Genomic DNA, 18,359 nt, shown 5'->3' on the forward strand with positions numbered 1-18,359 from the left:
TCCTCAGATGCTTTTCCCAGCGTTATCCTAGAAGGTTTTATAGTATAGATGGACAGTTTTATACATACATGACAATTACAATACACAGCGTTATACTACATATGGTCTGTTTTTCTGCCTGAATTTAACAATAAACTTTTTTTTAGTAGAACCAAAGAGTGATTAGGTTAATTTTTTACCATATGACCACCGAAATGATTTACTCTGTGTAGCCCCTTTTGACCGAGGGAAAGTACAGGAGGTAGTCTTATCGCTAAAATAACAAGGGTCTTGTTGAAATGCATGGCTTCTTTTTCCTGGATGACATCACACATGAGTAGGGACTGTACAGCGTTTCACATTTCCCTACTCTGCTTATCATTTCGGGAAAAGTCAAAAGGCAGGGAGCGCGACGTGCTGCCCAGCTACACCCGTCAGCTATTTGTTGATGGTTTCTTTGTTCATCATCTTGAGAGAATTTGCCTAGAAAGTCATTACTGAAACTGCAGTTGGCTGTAAAAACAATACCTGCTCTCCTCTGTCACGGCTGTAATTTTGTATGGCCAGCCGCATGGCTTGGAGACGGTGAGGTCAGCCCTCCCCACACAATGCTCCTCTTTCAGGCTCGCTGTCAGTGAGGTCTTTATGCTGCTCTCGCTCGGTTCTGACACGTCTCTAGTTTCCTCCTCGGGATATCTTTCTCCCCCCGTTCAATCCCTTATTTTTTTCCTACTCCTGTGTGTTTTTCTCTCTGTTTTCCTTTCACTTTTTTTCTCTCTCTGTCCGGCTCGTCTCTTTCCTGCTGTGAGATGAGCTACTCTTCCCTTTGCTCTTCCTCCAGTGAAACACAAGAGGCCAGCCAGATGGGAGTTCTCATAAATTCCAGGCTGCGTGTCACACATTTTGTCTTGGAAAGAGAAAACTAATGCATGCATTGCCAACACAACAGCCGTTGCTGCGTACCTCAGGGCATGCTGCAGCAGGGAAGGGTGGGGGGGGAAGAAATCCTGCTTTAGGAGAGCAGAACACTAAAGCTCACTGAGTAATTTCCTTAAACTAAAGGGATTTATGATGTTCTACTTACTCAGCATGTCCTTGTTAAATGTTACATCTAATTTAGATCTATAGTTGAGCAAGAAAGCCTGAGCATTACCGGATAATGAATGAATCTGAGAGAGCAGTGGTGTGACTCATTAGAGCATGCTTTTTAACACAGGATGTTGTATCATCAGAGCAGCAGAAGCACAACCTGATGTTGATACAAATGTGCAACTAAAAGAACACAGAAGTGGGAAATAAGTTTGCGTATTCAGCCACTATTATTGTTTTTATGACCTATTTACAGATTCCAATACGCTGACCTCTGTACAATATCCTTTTCCACTCTCTACTTCTCACATTCCCCATTTCTCTTTAGTCCTCTTCTTCCCAGGAGTTATTGCACCAGTTGCCCTTCCAGCCCACGCAAGATGATCTCCACTTCCTGTTCAAACATTTCCGGAGCACAGAGAGTGTGGCGGACGAAGAAGGAGCACACGTCTCGCCCCCTGTCAGGCTCCGCTCACGCAGTCTCAGGTAGCCTGGATTTGAATCATACAATGACTATACTGCGTGATGTATGGACTACACTACACATTTTTTTGTAGCACTGCACTCCATTGGGAGAAGTGATAACCTTATCAGATTAGTTTGATTTGAATGGGAAGCAAAAAGCCACACCTCTGCTGGCTAATGCTGTAGCGTAATGTTAAAAGGAATGAGAGAGGATCATGTCATGAGGCCTGGCAATGAAGTCCAACGCTGCTTACAGGGGCGAATATTTGTTAAAGGCTAAATTATGTGTGTCTAACCATTGTGAATGAAGTATTGTGTTGCTGCAGAGACGTCCCGGCCTACAACTCCTATCCTACAGACTAAAAGAAACAAATCTTTGTCTGGTACAGATCCTCGCAAAAAAATCATGCTAGAATCATTTTAATGTTTTTCATTTTACAATGAAAATGAGAATAATGATAGAAAAATGATCATTCCCTCCAATATCGTGAATCACATCGCAATTGCATCATCTGTCAAAATAATCGCAATTAGATATTTTCCTCCTATTGTGCAGCCCTAGCGTGATTACACTACAGCGGTATGCTGAATGTTGTAGCCAACTTAGTGTGTGTGTGTGTGTGTGTGTGTGTGAAGAAGTTGGGGGTAGGCTGTGTGGGTGGCCACACAGTTTGTCAACCTTAGCTGTGTGTGAGTGATGTTTTAGATCCAGACTGCTCATTTTTTTTAATCTTTCAGTCAGAACAGTCAGTTTTTTTTGTAGGCGTTTTTAAATGCATTCATAAAAGTGAAGCGTTAAACTCAAGATGATGGCGGATCTCATCATTTGCACCAGAAAGCGTTGAAAATGCCTTCAAAATTCCCTCCAGTGGCACTTTTTTGTTGTCACACCGAATGTTGTTGTTTTTGTAAGTGCAGTGTTGATGGACACTGCAGCTGGTGTGGCTAAAATGCAGTGAAGCCCTTCTGGGTTACCTGGGTTGGTTAGCTAGTTAGCCAAGCCAACCCTTCTAGTTTAAACAACTCATGGAAGCCTATAGTTCAATAGGTAACCTGTTGAACATCATTGCCCTGAGTGTGAACGAAAGGGGAGAGTAAAAGCCACGACCATGCCATTTTTAGTTTTCATTATGGAACCAAAGTTTCTCCTCTGCCATTATAATTTCCCTGTTGGCTTGGCTAACGTGTACTTGTCAGTTCTTTGGCCCAGCCAAGAGGTATGTCTAACCATAACTGCAATGTGATGCTGCACTGTTTTTGCTCCACTGTGTTTGGAAACTTCTGCTGTACTAATTGAAGATGCTAGCTGTGGAGCTCACACTGTATAAAGCATTCCACCTCCAGAAGCTTTTAGACAATACAGTGAGCGGGGGTGACAGCCTCCTATATATTTTCCTCCATTACACAGCTGCTTACCCAAACAAGGATTTGAATTTTGTTTTTATGAGAGACAAACATAAAATACTTATTAGTAGCAGAGCTCTAAACAGAAGTGGAAACAAGCACATTTTATAAGAAGGCAGCTTAGCCTCAAATCAACCAAAGTAGGGCAATTGTTCTGTGAAGTCTTTCATTTATGATTCGAAAAAATGAAATACTAGCTGGAAGGATTTCAAAATGGTGTGATCATTATTTTATGTGGTTCTGGGGGAAAAAAGCCTCTGTGCTGGTTTCTAGTGATCCCCTGGATTAGAATAGAGCATTTCCTCATCATTTAGCATAGCTGCTCTCATTAAACGCTTACACAAGCCCTCTAAATTCTAAATAGCTCTTGTGGTGGAGAGTTTTGAGGTTGCTGGAGACTTTTATGATGGGCTGTGGAGGGTGCTGAGGAGAACATTTGAAATGGTCCAGTGTAGAGTTAAGTCAAAACCTTTACAAGGATGTAGGCGTGTAAACATTTTAGTTTGGTCAGTTTGGTTGTATAACCAAAACGAAAAAGTTAACAAGCAAAGGTACTTATCCATCCAGACGCTGGTTTCTGTTAATTTGACCACTGATCAGTTGTTTACAGATGGAACAAACCCTCTAAAAATTCATCAGAAAAAGAAAAAAAACTCCACCAGGGATATGCTTTTAAAAACACGAAATGACTGCACACATGACTGTGGATAATAAGATGTCTGATAAGTGTCTACTGTTGCTCTCAAATAGCTCCAGAGGGTGTGTAAAGCGTTTCTTATTGCCCTCAAATAGTTCCCAAGGGGTTAACTATTGCTATTGCCCTCAAATAAAACCACCGCTGTGCAACTGCAACTGTTGTGGTTACCCAGAAATAGTAAAGTCCATGTCACATGTTGATATTGTTATTTGTAGTATGTGATGTATAGGGGCACCCCGGGGTTGCTATTTTTAACATGTGTGATGACAGTACATTGATTTGTAATGCGAATGGACAGTTTTAAAGGTGCCCTCTCGTAACTGAAGCCCTGTGCACACAACAGATGTGGCCATGGATCCTGCACATGAGAACCTGATCTGAGCCACATTAGTGTTCTATTCAAACATGCTGTGTGTTTATGAGCCGGGACGGCAGCAAACACACAGACATTTTCAATTTACTCGTTAGAAAATGTGTAGATCTTGTGTAGCTTTAATAGGACAGTTTTGTGACATTGTTTTACGGCTTCAATATATCCATGTTTAGTATTTAGCTGGTGCAAGTATTTCACTTTAAACATGCTTCTGTAATGTGAGGCCCGTCCCATCTATCGCTACTCCATCCCCTGATCAGTTTGCAAATTAGTTCCATTGTTTGTTTGTTTTTTAATGATTCAATTTTAGCATTTATAAATTATTAACTTTTTGGCTGATCTCTTTTTTTTTCTTTGTTTTTTTCTCTTTTACCTGGTTCTCATGCAGCCCTGGACGGACCTGTGGAACATTTGACAATGAAATTGTCATGATGAATCATGTCTACAAAGAACGCTTTCCTAAGGTATAGTCAGTGTGTGTTTTTCTCTTTCTTTCTTTCTTTCTTTCTTTCTTTCTCTCTCTGGTCTGTATCTGCTAAACGGCTTTAGTTTGCTAATGCATCTCCATGGGAAAAGACGATCTACTAACGTGTGAACAAGCTTTTTATTTTTACACACATAAAACCAGGACAGGAGATTTTTAACACTCCTGGCAAAGTCAAAATCACTCGCTCACCTTTTGGAGAGCGAGTCAAAAGAAAGTGTTAATATGAGGGCTCCTTCACACCGGCTGCGTTGCGTGAGCATGTCAGCTGTGTGGCGTGTCCGTTTTTATTTCGGCTCCCATGTTAACAGGTTAGAGCTTACACACTGCCTGCGTGACACGCACGTCTCAGGCGCGGCTCGAGCCGCTGAAAACGCGTGCATGCTAGAAATAGGACTGATGCCTATTTTTCACACGACACGCAATCGTGTTGGAAGCGTTTCCAGGCAAAATAAAATACAAAAAGATGTTTATATGTCATTTTGACACAAATACATTTAATAAATGACATTTTGATGTTTGAATGTCTCAAGGTTTTGACATAAATGCAGATATAAATGTAATTAAAAAAAAAAAAAAATAATAATAATTATCGATTTTCAAATATTGCACCTGTCAATAAAGAACGAAGTATTCTGTGGCCTATTTTGCCGTCGATACGGCCGACGTTGTCTTTGCTGTAATCAGATCAGTATTCAATTGGATTCTGATAAAACAAAAACATGGACTTTATTATCTCAGGAAAGGGAATTGAAATATAAAAATATGTATATCGAAATATGTGCAAACAAATGTGCAAACACAAAAATATTGACAAAATAAAGTTGACGAACACGCTATTTCATTTTATCAGTGGGAAACATACATGTGTACAGACGAGGCTAGCAGCAGCAGCAGCAGCAGCAGCAGCGCCGCGTCAGACACGTTTCTGGTGTGCAAAGACGTAGAAAACGCCACGCAGCCGCCACGCAACAGAAACGCCACGCTCACGCCACGCAGGCAGTGTGCAGGCTGCCTAATGCTGCTGTCACCATTTTAAATGAAGTATTCCATCTTGGTTATCTAGGCGACAGCCCAGATGGAGGGTCGGCTGCTGGACGTCATCGCAGAGTGTTCCCCAGACACTGCTCTGCCCCTGGCTGATGGCGTGCTGGGATTCATCCAGCACCAGCTGGTGGAGCTCGCCAGAGACTGTCTGGACAAGTCCCAGAAAGGCCTGGTCACCTCCAGGTACTTTGTGGAGCTGCAGGAGAAACTGGAGAAGCTGCTGCACGAGGTGAGTGTTTTCTCGCCTTTTAAAAGATGTTTTTCCCTCCAACTCTTGAAAACACAGACACCGTTTTGTTTTTGATTAGTATTCAGCCGTGCAACTGTCCAGCCGATGTGTTTGTTCCTTCCAAGACATCATCAGTGGATTTGTGATTGTTGGTATAGCTCAGATTGCCCTCTGGGACATTGCATGCTGCTGTGCTGTAGCTTCACTGGGAACATTGAATTGGAGTTGCCTGTACGATTGCTTCTCATTCTTCGCTGTTTCCAGTTCATTGGACAGTAATTGTGTTGTCATTTTATATCATTACTTAGACCTGTGCAAGTGTTTGATTATATAATGATTTATTACATAACCTTTCCAGCTACAATTTTACTGCAGCACATGCTGCCTTCTGCAAAACAGAGTACAGCTTCTTCTCTTTTTAATCAGAAAGTTGGATAAATAATCTTTTTTCAGCTACAGTTAGTACAGTCGATGCAGTGCTTTCTTGTGTTCATTCAGTCTCCTAGTAACTTAGTTTATCCTACAGTTATGACATTTTTTCTATATTTCCACTAAAGCCACATTTCTGTAATTATTTTTCCATCTTGCCAATGAAATGATTTTCCAGTTCAGAGAGAGAGAGAGAGAGAGAGTTTATTTTAAGCAAATTGTCCCTACTTTTCACATGTTAAACCGTTTGAATTTGTCCCTGAGCCCGCTGGTTCTTCTCTGGAATTAGAATAGCTGGTTTGTAATGCTGTTTCTCTTTACAACTTTTAGAAGACTATACCTTTTTTTTAAAAACAAGTCTTGTAACAGGTTTGACAGGGTAAGACACAGAGCCGGTTACAAAATAGTCAGCTGTCTGACTGACATCATCACTCTTACAACACCTTTGAAACACTGACTCTAAACCTGCTGTTTGACCATGACACGGCAATGTTAGACTAAGATATTTCATTTTTTTTGTTGTTTATCTCGAACAATCAACAATGTTGCAAAAAATAAATAAATAAATTAAAACCCCAAAATTCAAACGCAAACAATCAATTGGTAAATACCAAAGACAAAAAAAAATAAATAATAAAAAAGTATAAATTCGAAAAGGAGCAGGCAGAAGCAAATAGCTTATTAGGTCCTGCCCCTACTTCACAATATCATATTATTACAAAACAAATAGATTTGCATATCTATTTGTTTTGTAATAATATGATACATACATAATACAGCATACAGTCTTTCAGGTCTTACAATAACTTACAACAATACCTTTACATTACAAGTCCATTCCTATGTTTTGGTCTATTCTTTTCTGTATTGGTCAAGTATTGATTTCTTTAATGTATTTTTGAACTTAATGATATTATGGCTCCGTTTGATATCATTGTTCAGTCCATTCCATAAGGTCACCCCACAAACTGAATGGAGACAGTAAGTGTTAATAAAAGTGTATCCGCAAGTGTTTTCTATTATTTATAAATCTGGCAAGGCAGCAAACCGATACGAGTATTGATGCAAGATGTTGAAATAACAGCGCCGATCTATTGAATCACCAACAGATAATGTAAGAAGATGAAATGGATGCTAAAAATAAAATGGGCCAAAGTGCAGACAGCGTCTGTGGGCGAGATGCGCTGCCTCACGGCTCTCGTGCCAATTGGATTAAGGCGCAATAATAATCCATCATCCTTTGTTCTTTCCCGATCAGGCGTATGAGCGTTCAGAGAGCGAGGACGTAACCATCATTACCAAACTGGTCAAGAAGATTCTCATCATCATCTCCCGGCCTGCCAGGCTCCTGGAGTGTCTGGTAAGACCCAGTAGTGATCCTGGGTACAGGAGTGACACGATATCAACATGACGCTCATCATACTCCGCTTAGAGCCTTATACAAAATATCTGTCCCTTTTATGCAGATGTCACAGCTCGGTGACTCGCACACATTCACATTGATGATATGGTGTAGTAATGACAGTTGTAGCAGTAATAATTAGACAGGTGCATGTGGACTGAGCAACAGCAGGTTTACTTTGCTGGACAGGATGATGTTTGAAGTTGTAGTCCTTTTGATAAGCCATTTAATATTGACAGTAAGTGTGTAATTGATTGAAGTTTCCAAGTACTAGGAGAAACAAGCTGGATTTGCTTTTTCAACCTTCTTTCTTACCAACTCTGTCATCACATTGCAATTGTGTTTCCTTTTTTCCTGGCCTGTAGTTTGCAGCTTTTCTGTCAGGGGACTACGTGTATTTCTACGTGTAACACTTTCCTGCCCCATTGTCAGGGTTTTCCCTACCATTATAAGGCTAACGGGCAGCACCCAAGTCGTTTTGGACACCACCTAATCCGTATGAATGTAAAATCAATGTGAGCGTCAAAACTAACTAAAGGTCTTTTTCTCAAATCTGATGATTGTAGTCGGTCCCCAGTCGACTTCTCTAGCGAGTTTTGAGTTATTTATTTATTATCTGCTATTATCGAATGTTTTAGACACAGATATAGTAATATTAAGGGTCCAAAATGATTTTCATTGAAAAACGTAACATTTTCTTAAGGGAGGACCCCTAAACCCCTCGCCAAAATTGTGCACCTAAGTCCAGGGAAACACTGCTATTGTAGTTTTGTTTTCATTTACAAAAGCCAAGGCCAACTAAATGTTATTTTAAAATGCAATGCAACCACAGCACGTCTTTTCTTGCTTCTCTACAGGAGTTTGATCCGGAGGAGTTTTACCAACGTTTGGAGGTTGCAGAGGGTCAAGCCAAGGTGGGCCAGGGCATCAAGACTGATATTCCCAGATACATCATCAGCCAGCTCGGCCTCACCAGGGATCCCTTGGAAGGTGCAACGCTGATTTATTTATTTGATTACTTTATAATAACTGTATTATACATTGTAATAACAAAACAAACACACTATTCATAAGCACCCAGTGCCATTACATTAGATAACAGGGGAATCATTTTACCTAGAAGTCCTGAAAACCGTTCCAAGCTGCCCATCGACAGCAATATTGGCAAAACACGAGACTGTTCCCTCCCGCCAACAGGGTCAAGGATAAAAAAAAAAAACGAGAAAAAAAACGGTTTGGGACTGCCAGAATATCTGTCCGTATGCAGAAAAAAAGCAGAGTTTGCACAGAATAAAGATACAACATAGCAGCAGAGCTCCAGTTACAGTTAGGTCTCATCAAGCATTGTCAAAAACGGCATCCAAACCTTCAGACATAGTTTTGGTAATTCCGTTTGCTAAAACAAATCCGTTCCATCGTAGCAATAGAAAGCATTTCATTGAGGCACCTTCTGAAAAGAAGGGACGAACGATGGAGACTTCCAGTTTGGTAATATCATTATTTTAGCTACCTGCCTTGAGAGCCTGCTTTTGATGGGTCCTTTCAAAGCAGCCAAATATTGCCAATATACAGTCTGGCACAATGTTTACTTTATGGTGTTTGGAAAACCAATTAAATATGTCACACATAAAAATGACTTAGTACTGGATAGTGCCAGCATAAGTGCGATAGTGATCCTTCAGCATTACCACATCTATCCCACATGGGAGAAAAGGATTGAAATATTTGACTAAGTTTAGTTTTAGAGTAATGCAGTCTGTGTAAGACTTTAGAATTATATTAATCGATATCTAGAATTGATAGAAGAGCTCTGTAAACAGGACGCTGTTTACTGGACAGGCCCTCCTCCCACAGGTCATCTGACACTGGCACACCCAATTCTTGAGATGACTGGCATTTACTGGTACCGCCGAAGCAGTGATGTAGTGGGAGATCAAATGTGTAGAATTTGGCTGTGAAAATCCAGATTTCTTTTTTTAGATTTTAGTATTTTACTTGCTAAACTGTCTATTTAGGCATTTTAAAATACTTTGTTGTTGGATGAATTGTACTGCGTGCTCCCTATTTTACCACAATTAAATCATGATTTTCAAAAAATCTGTTCTCTCAATACGAGATCTGTCAAGTTTAAATAACATGGGGAAACAGCAATGCTAATGGCACTGTTCCTGCTGCAGTTTCTACGTTTCATTTTTACGTAGAATTTTATGCGTTAGTACATTTTATTGTTTTGAATGAAAACGAGGCACACCCTTATGTGTTACTACACATAGCATTGATTGCACTTTACCCAACTTATTAAAAAAAAAAACTTTTTGTGTACACTATGAACGAATGTTGATTTTCGTCACGTCTTGTTGAGTCCCTCCGTGAGTTTGACGAGACCATTCAAATACTGCCTCTACATAACTACATGTCAGTATTGCTTTGTATGATATTCAACAGAGTAGAGCATAATTTAACCGAATCGGAACACCTTACGTTAGACCAATATTATAAACTAATCGCGTGAAATAGAAAATACCAACAAAAATGCTACAAGATACAGTGACTGTTGTAGTTCTGTTAAGCATCATAAGTCAGTTAGGAGGATGATTTGCGAACAGTTGAATAAGCACTCATTGTCCTTCCTGATGTACATTAAGGGCCCTATCTTGCACTTGGCGCAAAGCCCGATGCAAGTGTCTTTGCTAGTTTAAGACCGACGCAGTTGTCAGTTTCCTGTCCAGCGCCCACGTCGTTTAAATAGCAAATGCACCTGCGCCCATCTTTGCGCCCATGGGCGCGCTGGTCTTATAGGGAGGTGTGTTCAGGTGCATTCTTGGCGTATTGCTATCTTGAGGCAGCGGGAAGTGATCGCACCATTGACCAACAAAAACCTGGTCTAAAGTCAATAACGCAGCATTTCATTGTTATTTTAACAGCAAATTGGTAAAATGCGCCTAGGCTTATGCACAGAATGCACACACTATGCTTGTTACACACACAGAGACTTACAGCAGCACACAAACACGCTAAAGATTACAAATAAAAATATTACGGTGCAAATCCGCCATCATAATAGCAATGCACCAAGGCACAAACGCGCCTGAAGGGAATGGAAGATGACACTGTGATTGGTTTATTGCATGTTACGGCCAAAACACACCTATGAAATAATGAAGACACTAAGTACAACCCTTTTGAACCATGCGCACGGACCATTTTGGCGCCGTCAAACTAGCAAAAGTGGATTTAAACGCACCTACGCCATGCGCTTCACGCCGTGCGCTTATATTGTTAAAATAGGGCCCGTAAAGTGAAAGGCGTTTGATCTGTGTGTCTGCTGCTGTTACAGAGATGGTCCACCTGGAGCAGACGAGTCCGAGTCACAGAGCCGCCAGCAGAGAGTCTGATGAGACGGGAGAGGCCACACCTATACAGGTACCAGCTTACATTAAACAGTTATAAAGTAGTTATAATGAATTGTTATTTGACTCTGTTTGACAGAACAAACAGTGGTGGGTGAAGTTACGGCAGTTGTATTGAAGAAATATAAAACCGTACTGAAGGGGTTGCTTAGATAGAGTTTAAATGGCGAGCATAGCACTTGTTAATACAGGCAGACACATTATCACAATAAAGTGTTGAAGTGCTTGGATTCACGCTTTCCAGATGTAATGCAGCAACTAAGTTCCTGTTATTTTCCTTCTGTTTGTGTGTGTGTGTGTGTGTGATTCAGAGCCGAGCAGCCTGCACCCCTCCTCGCAGGAAACCACTGGAGAGCGACTTTGAGACTATCAAGCTCATTAGTAATGGCGCCTACGGGTGAGTAAGACAGACTTCTTTTGTTGTGGCCGACTGGCTCAAGTCTTTGTGGTCACCGCAGAGAGCCCAATAAAAGCGGGAAGGAAAGTAAAATAAGCATGTGTTTTGGTAGTATTTTTTGTGTTTACACTTAGAATTTGTCTGGGCAGTTTAATTTCAAGTCTGAACTGATGTTCGCTAGTAAGTGATGTGTATGTTTTCTAATCTTCTTATCCCGCCTTCTTCCGCTCAATGCATCTCTCTCCGTACCTGCCATTCCCTTCCAACTCTCCTATCCCTGTTTGTCCTGTAATCTTCCTTCTTTCTCTTCTTTTGTCCTCCTCCCTTCCCTTACCCTGTCACGCAGGACTGTATTCCTGGTGCGCCACAAGGAGACCCGTCAACGTTTTGCCATGAAGAAGATCAACCGGCAGAACCTGATGCTTAGGAACCAAATCCAGCAGGTGTTTGTGGAGCGAGACATCCTCACCTTTGCCGAAAACCCATTTGTGGTTTCGATGTTCTGCTCTTTTGAGACGCGGAGGCACCTCTGCATGGTCATGGAGTATGTGGAAGGTAAGGTTGGTTTTGAATTGTCAATGCACGCATATTATGTCTCGTTAGTAAATGATTATTCGCCAGGAATATGGCACGCAAAACTATGTTTTATTTTACGCCTACTATAACTGCAGAAGGACACATTGTCGCAAACATTCGGAAAGCCTAAACATTGCATCCGACCGTCTTTGTACTTAAAGGTGGGGATTGTGCCAACTTACTGAAGAACATTGGCCCCCTGCCTGTGGACATGGCTCGGATGTATTTTGCAGAGACTGTCCTGGCTTTGGAGTACCTTCATAACTATGGCATTGTACACAGAGACCTCAAACCTGACAAGTGAGTCCTCATTATATTTTAATCTTTGTCTGCTTTGAGGCAGCACCTTATTACTTTCAAGCATTTGTCATTTTTATTAGACTTGCCAGTGTCTTTTAACCCTTGTGTTGACTTCGGGTCACATTGTCCCATTTAAAATTTTTGTTTTATATCAGAAAATATTGGACGTAGAAATAAGCGCTGAAAATGTGTAGAAGAAAAATTGAAAACGTTGGAAAAAACAAATTGTGAAAAAAGGCGTCACAAATGTCAGAAAAAAAAGTGTTTTTTTCAAGGTTGAAGGGAAGACAACACAAGGGTTAAAAGCCTGGTAAACTTTTTGAAGTCGGAACAGAATTTTAGCGTTGGATCTAATAGGAAACATTTCTGTTTCTTTCTTTTGTAGTTTGTTAATTACCTCCATGGGACACATTAAGCTGACAGACTTTGGGCTGTCAAAGATTGGTCTGATGAACATGACCACCAACTTGTATGAAGGACATATTGAAAAGGATACCAGAGAGTTCATCGACAAACAGGTTTGTCCCAGTTCTCATCTCTTCTCCTCTTCATCTCGTCTGTTATGTTTATGACCTTAACCGACATCGGTCTTTGCTCTCGTTGTCGGTTTTTCTTCTCTACAGGTGTGTGGTACTCCAGAGTACATTGCCCCAGAGGTTATCCTGAGGCAGGGCTATGGGAAGCCAGTAGACTGGTGGGCTATGGGAATCATCCTCTATGAGTTCTTAGTGGGCTGTGTGCCTTTCTTTGGAGACACACCAGAACAGCTCTTTGGTCAGGTGGTCAACGGTAAGTGCACTGTTACCGAGTCCTCACATGCAACTTCTCCACACATAAATCTTGCATAATGCAGCTCTTAAGTTATTGGCCGTTACTCAAATGTTATGCAATGTTTCCGTTTAATTAAATCCCTTCATTGGATCAATGGTAGATGACATCATCTGGCCAGAAGGGGAGGACGCACTGCCAGCTGATGCCCAGGACCTTATCACCAGGCTGCTGAGACAGAGCCCTCTGGAGCGCCTGGGAACAGGTTGGTTGGTGGCAGTGTGACTGATGATGAATGGGTGAACGAGGTCCGGAGTATAGGTCGCTAGGTCCCAGGTTGCACAGCACTGTGACCGTCTGCTGGCCAAGAAGAGGCACTTACAGATTTTCTTGTCACCTTTACTTGTACAATTCGTCGAGGCAGCAATGACATTTTACTGGATTTTACTAGATAGCGTTAGTCGGTGCGAGTCATATGTGGAGAAATGTAAAGTTTTGAAAATATTTAAATTTGCTCTTTCACCTTACAAGACTATATCTCAGCACCTTGTGAGCTTTTCAGCCATTTTTGTGGCTGTATTTGATCTAGAAAGTATCCAACAAATACACACTTTTACATTTACATCAAAGCTGTGATAATGAAAGTTAATAAGGCAAAGTCTGAAAGGGAGGCAGAGCCGTGGTAAACAAGGCTGCGCTGACTGGTAAAAGCTCCAGAAACTATTGACTTGAGTATGTCAAAGGGATCAAGGGAGACATTGGTCGCAAACTGCCTATGAAGCAGAACCAGGCCTAAGATGGGCAGACATTAAAGCCAAATCTGTTTGTCTGATTTATTTATTTTTTGGTCTTCAGGTGGAACCACTGAGGTGAAAATGCACATGTTCTTCCTGGGTCTGGACTGGAACGGCCTCCTGAGACAGAAAGCTGAATTCATACCTCAACTAGAGACTGAGGATGACACCAGTTACTTTGACAGTACGTGGCAGACCAGTTAGCTTTATGGACAGACACACACAATGCCCGCATTTCATGATCTAGTATGGACTCACCTAACTACAATACAAATATGGAACTCTGTCTGCACGCACACAGACAAGCCTAGGACTGTCAGAATGAAGATGCTTTTGGGGGACAGCGAACGAATTTTACAGTAATGCCTGGTGATCATTTTTAGTTTTCATTGTGTTTCCTACAGCCCGATCTGAGCGCTACTGTCACCTGGACTCCGATGACGATGATGAAACCAACGATGATGAATCCTCTCTGGAGCTCCGACAGTTCTCCTCTGTGGCCCACCGCTTCAGCAAGGTACTGCTCTGCTTTTTTTTTTTTTGCTCTTCACCTATTGATTATTTCATGTACTACAGTGCTAAGCATAAGTTTACACACCCATGCTAAAGTTGACTAAAAAGAGGAATAAAAAAGATTTTTTTGGAAATTGATCTTAATGCCTCAATTTAAAAAAAAAAAAAAAAGTAGGAACAATCTAACCTTTAAGGACACCAATTTCCTTTGTGAATGAATAATGTATCGTAAATAAATAAATAAATGTTCTTCCTTAAAATACAGGGGGCGTAAGTAAGTACACCCCTATGCTAAATTCCCATAGAGGCAGACAGATTATTATTTTTAAAGGCCAGTTATTTCATGGATCCAGGATACTATGCATCCTGATAAAGTTCCCTTGGCCTTTGGAATTAAAGTTGCCCCACATCATCACATACCCTTCACCATACCTAGAGATTAGCATGGTTTTATGTCAGTTAGCCTAATAGCTGGTTTGATTTGCATTGAGAGATGATTTTATGGAAAGTACCCCATGCCAATCTCTAGGTATGGTGAAGGGTATGTGATGATGTGGGGCTATTTTAATTCCAAAGGCCAAGGGAACTTTATCAGGATGCATAGTATCCTGGATCCATGAAATAACTGGCCTTTAAAAATAAAAATCTGCCTGTCTCTATGGGAATTTAACATAGGGGTGTACTTACTTACGCTCCCTGTATTTTAAGGAAGAACATTTATTTATTTATTTAAGATACATTATTTTAATTAAGGCATTAAGATTCATTTCCAAAAGATGATTTTTTTTATTCCTCTTTTTAGTCAACTTTAGCATTGGTATATTCACTTATGCTTACCACTGTAAATATATCATTAAAAGATATATCTTACGTTACAAAACATTGGTGTTAACTCTCTGAGGAAACAGTCCACCAGATATCTTGATTAAACATCTACACTTGACCCATTTCCTTCCTTCTTAAACTCTAGGTGTACAGCAGCACAGAGCACCTGTCCACCTCCACACCATCCAACCAGAGCCTGTCGTCGTCGTCGGAGCGGAGCCACAGCGAGGAGAAGGAGGAGCGATGGGAGGGCAGGGGAGTCCTCTCCCCTGGCGATGGACACAAACACTTGGCTAGTGGAGACAGGAGGGCAGATGGACACAGGGGGAGGTGAGAGCATGAAACGTGAGAGAGCGAAGAGGAAAAGAATTACAGCCAGCCCTCCTGTAATATATAAAGTGTAATATTCTCTCTCGTTGAATATGAAGCACTTTATATTCAAAATTAGCCATTTTTATGAGTTATTGTAATAAACCTTTGGAATACTATTTGCCATTCTAAATGGTTAACACTGTACCTCCAGGTAACCCAGGTTTCATTCTTTCTATATCGAGTTTGTATGTGTGTTGATGTGAGTTTTCTTAGTGCGCTCTGACTTCCTTAGGCTTTTGCATTGCTCTAAAGCATTTATTGCTGTGTCATGGTCTGTGCTTTCCATTCAGTGCATACTGGGAACGGCCCCAGGTCCCCCTGTGACCCTGAATAGAGTTGACCGTTAAGACACGAAAGACTGGACTAACCTCTACTGACAAAATTGTGATATTTTAGCTAATAAAAACTGCATTTTAAAACTAATGGAAAAAAAGGCTACAAGGTAATGTTTTTTCCTCAAAATGACTGTGACCAAGGAACTACTGGTCGAGAAACATACCAGAGCTCATTTACCTGCACATATGGTAATGCAATGCAGACTGGATTTATGGATTTATTTATTTTTTTTATCCAAAATTGCTCCATAGTTCTTCACAGGAAAATGCTGGTTACTTCACTTATAGTTACATAGTATACATGTTTTACTGAAATCCTGCATGTTTTCCCTGCAGTCTGCGTCCCCGTGCTTCGTCCAGCTCGTCCCAGTCAGAGCGCAGCACCAGCCCACTGGTGATGAACAGCACCCAGAGCCTCGACATCATGCCTCGCTTCGCCATCTCTGCCGAGGAGGAAGGTAAGACTGGCAAACGCGGACCACTGTGTATTCTCTTCTCCTTTGAAATTTTGCGAATTCCGAAATGCCAGTGCTCACGCTCCGTACCTCCCCGATTCTAGACGGAATGGTGTCCAACCTGCGCCGCATTCGGCTCCGGAGCAACAGCACAGGCACCCGGCCGTCCTTCCGAAGAGGGGCGTCCCGGCGCATCGCCCACCAGCTGGAGACCCCGGAGAAACCCAGACCCCCAGCTGCGAAGGTCCCCAAGTCGGCCTCTGTCTCTGGCCTGTCCCTCATCATCACCCCAGGTAGACAGGATGATAATAATGTCACCTATGATCTATAATATTTTTGTCACTTATCCTAGTTTCTATTGAAGCTGGTATATATTCAGCTGTTCAAATTCCAGCCATAATCATGTTTTTTTTAGAGGCCCCGCTGTAGTCTGTCCGTTTGCTAAGACTATTTGTGTGTTTATAGTGCCCTCTACAGTCTGATGCTGTGTAATTTACACAATAAACACAAACCACAAATACCAATACTGTGGCCAAGATAAGAAAATGTCATGTCTTTATAATGTTTACGCATTTCAATTCTACTAACTGAAAATCACACATAGTAGAATAACCTCACTTTTTAGCATCGTTATTATGTTTTTTTTTAGTAGAAGTAGTTTTATCAAATACCAAATGATGTAAAAGTATAAGAAAATATCAGACTTACTATCCATAAACACTCATCTGATGACCTTTTCTTACCACCTTCTTCTCTCTGATCCAGACGACTCAGCGGGTCCTCCCACGAGCCCCAAATCCTCCCTGTCCCTGTCGTCCAACCCCTCGTCCAGAGACTCGTCCCCCAGCAGGGACCTCTCGGTCAGCGTCAGCTGCCTCAGGCCTCCCGTGGTCATCCACAGCTCTGGGAAGAGGTTTGGCTTTGCGTTGCGAGCAATCCGAGTCTACATGGGAGACAGCGACGTCTACACTGTTCACCACATGGTCTGGGTACGTGTCCTCAAGCTGTAGCTGGTGACGTTAAGCCTGTCATGAAGAATTCGGTACATTCAACGAATTTAGAGTGTAATTATGAAACGCGCACATTTAGTTCTAAAAATGACATTTTAAAACAACTTTCGTGATGGTCGGATTTAAAAAAAATCAAGACTATGAAGACTCAATTATTGTGCCAAATTAACTCTGTATTTTGTAGTTTTCATGAATGCACTTTGACTTATCTGATGCTGCGCATACATGTGTTAGTGTTTATTTGTCATTTATTTTACTTCGTAGACATTGGTTGTAGTTATTGCATAGGTGAAACCCTGTCAGTCATGGCAACAGCCGATTAGATGGTTGCGTGACTTGTAATTTGAATCTGAGGTTGTTTGTGCGTTTGTGTCCACAGTGTGTTGAGGAAGGCAGTCCAGCCCACGAGGCAGGATTAAGGGCTGGTGACCTCATCACTCACGTCAACGGGGAGTCGGTCCAGGGACTCGTCCACACTGAGGTGGTGGAGCTCCTGCTCAAGGTACAAGAATAACTTTCATTTTTTTGTTTGTTTTTTTCATTATTTTTCGCCATATATCTTGTATATGTTGGTGATTACAATGTGTTTAAGTCGGGAAAAGTGTATGCGAATGGTCATGTGAAAGGACGGAGATTATTTCAGATACGGAGCCTAAGCGCTTGTGAGGACGGAGATCATTTTTGGGTAACGCTTTACTTGAAGGTATCTACATAGGAGTGACATGACACTGTCATGAACACATGACGCTGTCATAACCCTAACCATAACTTGTCATGACAGAAACCGAATTACTACTAAAACTTACTAAAAGAAGTGTTATGTCATAAACGTTTATGACTTGTTTATAATGTTTATGACATGTTGTCACTACCCTATGTGAGTTGCGCATGCGTCACTTTGCGACAATGACGATTTCACGCAGATCTGTTTTGCTGTTAGCCACAGAATAATGAGATGGGTACATTACATAGCAGTAATTTATTATTTAGCGTAAGGCATCACATT

General features: G+C 41.4%; 1 protein-coding gene across 4 annotated transcripts in view; it reads left to right on the forward strand.

The window, feature by feature from the left end:
- Nucleotides 1-18,359, forward strand: part of mast3a (microtubule associated serine/threonine kinase 3a) — a 37,960-nt gene that overhangs the window by 15,818 nt on the left and 3,783 nt on the right. For all 4 annotated transcript variants that reach the window (XM_031281208.2, XM_031281209.2, XM_031281210.2 and 1 more), the window contains 19 exons: nucleotides 1,397-1,554; nucleotides 4,396-4,471; nucleotides 5,558-5,767; nucleotides 7,455-7,556; nucleotides 8,456-8,588; nucleotides 10,936-11,021; nucleotides 11,320-11,405; nucleotides 11,752-11,960; nucleotides 12,143-12,281; nucleotides 12,667-12,799; nucleotides 12,905-13,070; nucleotides 13,213-13,314; nucleotides 13,905-14,027; nucleotides 14,248-14,360; nucleotides 15,327-15,511; nucleotides 16,225-16,346; nucleotides 16,448-16,636; nucleotides 17,109-17,332; nucleotides 17,733-17,855. In XM_031281208.2, coding sequence (XP_031137068.1) covers nucleotides 1,397-1,554; nucleotides 4,396-4,471; nucleotides 5,558-5,767; nucleotides 7,455-7,556; nucleotides 8,456-8,588; nucleotides 10,936-11,021; nucleotides 11,320-11,405; nucleotides 11,752-11,960; nucleotides 12,143-12,281; nucleotides 12,667-12,799; nucleotides 12,905-13,070; nucleotides 13,213-13,314; nucleotides 13,905-14,027; nucleotides 14,248-14,360; nucleotides 15,327-15,511; nucleotides 16,225-16,346; nucleotides 16,448-16,636; nucleotides 17,109-17,332; nucleotides 17,733-17,855 — 2,679 coding nt within the window. The remainder of the gene's footprint in view (nucleotides 1-1,396; nucleotides 1,555-4,395; nucleotides 4,472-5,557; nucleotides 5,768-7,454; nucleotides 7,557-8,455; nucleotides 8,589-10,935; nucleotides 11,022-11,319; nucleotides 11,406-11,751; nucleotides 11,961-12,142; nucleotides 12,282-12,666; nucleotides 12,800-12,904; nucleotides 13,071-13,212; nucleotides 13,315-13,904; nucleotides 14,028-14,247; nucleotides 14,361-15,326; nucleotides 15,512-16,224; nucleotides 16,347-16,447; nucleotides 16,637-17,108; nucleotides 17,333-17,732; nucleotides 17,856-18,359) is intronic.

Source organism: Sander lucioperca, chromosome 9, assembly GCF_008315115.2.
Source record: "Sander lucioperca isolate FBNREF2018 chromosome 9, SLUC_FBN_1.2, whole genome shotgun sequence".
NCBI lineage: Eukaryota > Metazoa > Chordata > Actinopteri > Perciformes > Percidae > Sander > Sander lucioperca.